The sequence below is a fragment of the Protobothrops mucrosquamatus genome, unplaced genomic scaffold (assembly GCF_001527695.2).
Source record: "Protobothrops mucrosquamatus isolate PMUCROS unplaced genomic scaffold, P.Mucros_1.0 scaffold2038, whole genome shotgun sequence".
Classification (NCBI taxonomy): Eukaryota; Metazoa; Chordata; class Lepidosauria; order Squamata; family Viperidae; genus Protobothrops; species Protobothrops mucrosquamatus.
Genome location: NW_015388145.1, coordinates 55,005 through 61,767, shown reverse-complemented (window position 1 = coordinate 61,767; position 6,763 = coordinate 55,005). Strand labels below are relative to the sequence as shown.

General features: G+C 37.7%; 1 protein-coding gene across 1 annotated transcript; it reads left to right on the top strand.

The window, feature by feature from the left end:
* Positions 1 to 269: 269 nt before the first annotated feature.
* TRH (thyrotropin releasing hormone) lies at positions 270 to 3,316 on the top strand. The gene is made up of 2 exons (XM_015823895.1): positions 270 to 471; positions 2,847 to 3,316. The coding sequence occupies exons 1-2, from the start codon at positions 270 to 272 to the stop codon at positions 3,314 to 3,316; spliced, it is 672 nt and encodes a 223-aa protein (XP_015679381.1).
* Positions 3,317 to 6,763: the final 3,447 nt, after the last annotated feature.

Sequence of the window (6,763 nt, the reverse complement as noted above, 5' to 3'; positions counted from 1 at the left end):
CATACTATAGCACTCATCTTTGCTCAGAGAGGAACATCAAATTCATATGAAGATCGTTAGGCAAACCTAAGTGAGCTCGCAGAAAATTAAAGTGATAAGTAATCATTCCTATGGGTAATTTCATTAGAAGTGAATACAAACAGAAGAGCTTTCTTTCATTTATCTCTTCAAGACACCATGTCCCCCCAAGTGATAAGGAATGTTGCATTTTCTGCACTACTTTTAAAACCCATTTTCTCCACATTCTGCTCCTAGGAACTTGTCTTGCCATGTCCATCTCCATTTGGCGGCGGCGGCTGTTTCTATTCCTGGCTTTTACTAGTGTGTGTGTCAACTTGGGGCAGCAATTTCCAGAAGAAGATGACAATGATGAAAAGAGTCTCCTTGATGACCTCTCCCCAGAGGCAGAAAGCCTCATTTTAAGTTCCATTTTCAGAAACATAGAAGATGCAGAAGAGGATCTGGAGAAAGGTAAATATCTGAACATGAGAATTTCTATGGTTACATAACTGATGAAGTTCCTATCTTGTTCCTGCTTTTATTTATATGCACAATTTCTGTCCAGAAAAGTCTTCACAATGTTTTCCCCCTTTTAAGGGGGAGAGGGAGCGGGGAGAGACAATTGTTAAAATATAAGGCACATCTTTCTTGGTTGCTGAGATGGAGAAAAGTTGTGTTATATCTTAAAGCAAATTTGAAATCCCAAGTTTTTCAGTTGTATGCTGGCGGAAGGTTTTGAGAGTTATAATTCGACACCTATGGAGGACACCAATTTTGGGAAGACTGGACTAGTCTTCCTGTAAAAAGATATTTTATTTTCTACCCATATTCAACATTCAAATCAACATGCCAATATTATAATTTTAAAATTCGGTATTTGGCCCTTCCCAGAGAGGTTGGGAAAGATCTCTGAAGAACAGCTAATATTCAGGGAAGTCAACATTCAGCTTGTTGATTTTTAGTTTAGCGGTAATAGCGGTGTAGCGCTTTTCACTGCACTCTTGGGGATGTGACATGGTAGCTTAGTAGGCACAGGTCAGACTGTGCTATGCGACATGTATATCTCTGTTTTCTAATAGAAGTTGGCAGCTGATAGCTTTCTAATAGAAGATGGCAGCTGATACAATAGCCAGAAAGTTACCATTTCTATTTACCCACATTTCTTGACATCTCTATACAGGGCTCACTCTACCTTATGGATGGGCCAATTATCATGAATTTTCAGGATTGATCAGACAAATACAGAACACAAAGACCTTCATTTCCTTTCCCCTAAATGTAACAAAGGTAGAAAGACATTAGATTTTTTTTTGAAAGCTTTATTTTCCCAGACAGATAACTAAGCAAGCAGAAACCAGTTGATGCATATGACGGACCTATAATTCTTCCTCTTTGCCTCCATCTATTGTCTGCCTTCAAAGGAAAAGAGGATGCAGACAAGTTTAATGGCTTAATTGTGCTATCATTCTGGGATTAATTAGATCCCTGCCACCAATACTAATGCCTCTGATAACATGACATTGCTCCTGTCCTAAAGTGCAATTGCTATTAAATTCCTCAGTGAATTAATTAAGGGTTCCAATTAAAACTTGCTGGACATCCCTCCCCACTGGTGTCTTTGGATCCTTTCCTTCTGCAGGTTATCTGTGCAGTTCAGACAGATCCTATAGTGGCCCCATGCCAGTTTAGGTGATCTTGAATCACCTTGGAATCTTCTGCAGCCTGTATCTCCCTTTCCAATTTCCCTACAACCAATGTCAGGCGGGAGCTTGAATTGACTAAGAAGATTTTCTTTTTTGTGTGAAAAAACTTTTTTCAGTTCTTTCCCCAGATTTTCACTCTCACCTACATGTTTGTCTGGGAAGTCATATGATAGAATGGCAGACAGGGGTTACTGTCTCCATTCTGTCATACTGACTTTGATAATGGATTTGATGGCAGATCAAAGGATGGCAAATGATATATCCAAAGAATTCTACACATATGTTTGAATCTCCTTTCTGATTCTCTATCTAAATTGAGGAAGTCTAATGAAAGGTGAAGGAAGAATTATTTTTATAGACATCCATGTGCAAAATGGTGTTCCTGAAGAACAACATCATGTGAGGAATGCCAGAAAATTGTTCCTGGCCATTAGGATAAATGAAGTAGTATTTGTTGAGCCTATAGTCAAACCTCTGCATAAGAAGTTTAACACTTATTATAAGACCATGTTTGACTAGTGCCATATATGTAATCTAATAATGTTAATTGCACATTATCTTAATGTCAGTATTTTATTGATACTGAAGGAGTCCCACCTTTTCCTCTATTAATAGTGATATCTCAAACCACTACTTCAAAGGAATTCTCCTTCCACTTTCCCAAATATCTTCTAATCCACTCATACATCTATGGACACTTGTCTATGCCCAATGATGGGCACCTACAATTCAATACTTCAAAATCCCAAAGCCCACCTGCCCAAGAAATAAAGGCAATTGTAAACTGGGAGGGGCAACCTGGTAAACTGGTACCTAATACCTGGTTATAGCAGCCATTTTGGAAATGAATAAGCCCTATTCCAGTAGCCATTTCACAAAAATACCCATAACATGTTCTCAAAGATCTTGTCAGCTCCATAAAATAAAGAGTCGTATTCTTACATCTATTCACTTATTTATAATCCATCTCCAAATATGATTTTTTTAAATCCTTGTTTTGACCACTTTTTAAAAAAACCAATTTACAGCCACCTATTTTGCCTCACTGTTCCTGAGTCAAACTGAATAATTATAACTTGCAACAAGAACAACCATTTTGCAATTTCCAAAATGAGCAGTAATGTGAAACCTTTCTTTGTACAGAGCCGGATGCTTCTGAGCTGGATTGGATCACCAAAAGGCAGCACCCTGGGAAGAGAATGGTAATGGATTTGGAGAAGAGACAGCATCCTGGCAGAAGATCCCTCTCGGATCAAATCCTCAGCATTCCAAGCAGCCAGCTAGCTTATCTGAATGAATTATCCAAAAGACAACATCCGGGCAAGAGGTACTTGCCTTACAACAAGCGACAGCACCCTGGCAAGCGAGGTTGGGACGATGAGACTGAGAGTGAGGAAACCTTAGAGAAGCGGCAGCATCCAGGCAAGAGGTATCTGGGCTCACAGACGCCAGACAATAATATTCTCTGTGACACCCAGGAGTCCTCTGAATGCAGCAAAGGTAGCCTGCTGCTAGGGTTGCTAGATAAGATAAACAAAGTCCGCGGTGAAGAGAAGAGGCAACACCCTGGAAGAAGTTCTTGGTTGGATAGTGAAATAGAAGCAGAGGAGTGAGAAACATTGTTTGTGTGTCTGTGTCTCTGTGTCTGTGTATTCATTGTTTCATTCTTCTGGATGATTTCTGAATGACTTCCCCACCTCCTTCTGCTTGCTGACTTCTCTGCAGGTAATTCTTCATAAGGAATATCACGTAGAATGGTGGAGTACTGTAGTCCAGATTTAGCAGTCTATGGACATGTGGATTTCATTTTAAAGAAAAGACTGAAGTGTTTCCTTGAGTGACAGATAGTTGGGCTTGATCCTTGTTTAAAATGAAGTTGCTCGTAAAAAGCCATACCAATGTACCATTTTTTTCCAACCATGCATGGGCCAATGATAAATATAGGGGGAAGGTGGGAATTTTCATAATAGGAGACTAATTAGAGCTAATCTTGCTGTTCACTGCTGGTGCACCAGCTCCAAAGAGTCATGTTTCCTATTCAAGTCTGAATATTCTCCCATTGCAGGTATGAATTAAATTACAAATGGAGAACTGTAATTCAGAAGAGATGTGTAGAAGATCATGGTTATTATAGTTCTCTAATTCATATCTGTAATGGAAGAATATTTGGTCTACATTCTTAACTGTAGAAGATAAATGATTACAACAAAGTTATCCTGAAGTAGGACCTTTCCATGTACTTAATAAATCAGAAGTGGATAAAAGAAAGGAAGAGTTCACAATCAGATTCTTGTCATAAAGACAATATGAACTATGTACTGTAGATCAACTGATGGAATATTGTAGTTAGTATCCACTGCAATAATCCATCCATATTGCAGATGGATGGATTAGGGAAGGAACCAACACACTGGCTTTTTAGATGTTACCTATTCACCATGACGATCAAAATCATATTATCAGACCCGTTTGGTTGTATTGCTTAAATCAGATCTTCCCAGTCTAGTGTTGTTGAAATGAGTTGAATTATGATTCTCATTGTTCGCAATCTACATATCTGTGCTAGCCAGCTCTTTATAGTCCAACATATTTGAAGATCTTCAGATTGAGAGGGTTGACAGTATGATTCAGGACCACTGAAGTGTGAATGTCATAATCTCAGGAAGATGAACACTATGGGTTTTTGTAATAGCTGGAGTTGGAAACTGACTATGGCCATGTTAAGCCTTGTACTAAGTATGACCTCTGAACTCTTAGATTTGAGTGATCACTTTATAAATCAAGTTATTATTAGTTAAGCAGAAACACAAAAGGATTTGAAGATAAGAATAAAGAGAATTATCAATAGACAATAGAATAACAGTTGCTTATATTATCCACTTAGTCCTGGAATGAGAAATAAACTTGTGTCAAAAAAAAGAAAGAAATATATTCCACATATATCAGTAATCCAACTGTGGAAGGACAGGGGACCTATGATATTTCACATTCTCCAGCTATCATAATATATATTATTTGTTTCCATATTGTTAGAATATACCTTTCCATGTAGTAATGTGGTTTTCAAATTATATTTTCCAGTGATAGTATTTTCCACTCTGATACCTTCTCAGTTGGGGGAGGCTGTGAATCTACCAAGTATTAAGTTATGATAATGTAAGAAGTTTCTCTATGCTTATTGCTAAGGTGGAGCAAATGGAAATCCAATCAGTAAATGTACACTGAGAAAGATGCCTGTTTTAGCAATTCAGCTTTTTCTCTTATTGCAAGAATCAGTATGAAAAATCTTTAGCCAAGAATTCCTGGTTCCAGCTAGATTCAAATAAAGTGGAAGTAAATCTTCCAATTCAAAATAATGATTGGCAAAAATATAATGATTGATAACAGCAACAATGAAAATTTAAAAGAGGAACTCGTAGACATCTTCATCTTATTGTGTGGATTTTAATTTAAAAATGTGGGAAACTCTGCTTACCATGCTCAGAAGAAATGTATTCACTTTCTGTGAATTAAAAGTGTTTACTTGCCATATAAAATTATAGTGTTCCAATTCAGCTTTCATTTTGATTGTACAGAAAGAAAGTAAATAAAAAATGTGCCAAATTAGAATTGACTTCTAGATTGAAAAGGGGGGAAATAAACTCAATATGACAAGGGGACAAGTTTGATATTTTAAACAAAACTTGTGTATGACATGATTATATATTTGTATACAATATTAATCAAATGTTCATATGGAAACTATTTTGTGCAGAAATAGATTTCTCTTTGAAATATTTTTGATATATGTTTAAAAATGCAACAAAACAAATGTAGCATCTTTGCAACACTTGGGCTGAAGCATTTAATGGGCATCAGATAATTAAGAGTATTTCTATGGTGGTATTCCTATTGTCTGTCGTACAAACATTTAACTGAATTAGTTGACATAAGATTTATAGATTCTGCTAATTTACAGTTCATTTTAGCAAATGTTCTGAAATCTGCATGCTGTAAGGCATGCACACTGGTAACCTAGAGCAATTCTATACAATCTGGGAGAAATAGGTAGGGAATCCCTGCTATTGTGTAATCATCACCACAGAAGGACACTCACTTAGACTGATATAAATATACTGTAGATCAGAGGTCCCCAACCTTTCCAGCTTTGTGGACCAGTGGAGGGGCAGAGAGGGGATGGTTCCATGCGAGTGGCCAGCAAGTGCATATGCACAGCTCCATTTGCACAAACAGGTGGCACATATGCCTGCCACTTGCCTAAATGGAGCATGTGTGCATGCACTCACCTGCTGCTTGTGCAGATATGTGTTCTGTGGCCCAGTTCCAAATGGCTCACAATCCAGTAATAGGCCACAGTCCAGGGGTTGGGGACCCCTGATGAAGACCATAAAGCTCCAAAGGGCAGATTATTGCTACCCCAATAAATCTACTGAATCCATTCTATTATATAATTAGGTAACTGCTGAACATGTGCTTAACTTACTTGATTATTATACTCAGTGATCCAGATGAAAGCATAAAAGCATATAAAATTACCACAATCAGGATATGATATTCCATAATATGTTTTAACCACAGTCACACAGAATTTAGTCACATTCTAAAGCTAATGCTAACATTAAAATAAAAAAAACACAAACTCTATATAATAAATATATGTTCATCCTGATTATTGATGCAGAAGAGGCAAAATAAGAACATTCTGTATATCTCTAAGGAAATTACAATAAGCAGTACATAGGCAATGGTTTGAATCATCTTCTGATCCACATGGACAAACCTGTTCAACGAAGGGAATTTTTGTGTATCTGTTGGTGGGAGTTTTGATGATGACATGTTACTCTGGGTCTGAAAGAGATAGATCTGGGGAATCCTACTCCTTTCTGGCAGTTTGCCGGCTGCTGTGATGGACCGACCATGCTGGGAACTCCATGACTTTTTGGAGGGTCTTACACTTTGTAGCATAGGCAGATCACAGGGATGGCACCTTCCTGGGAATTTTAGATGAAATGCTGTACAAGATGTGCAGTGTGGACACCATTTAGGTTTCTCAGTGAATC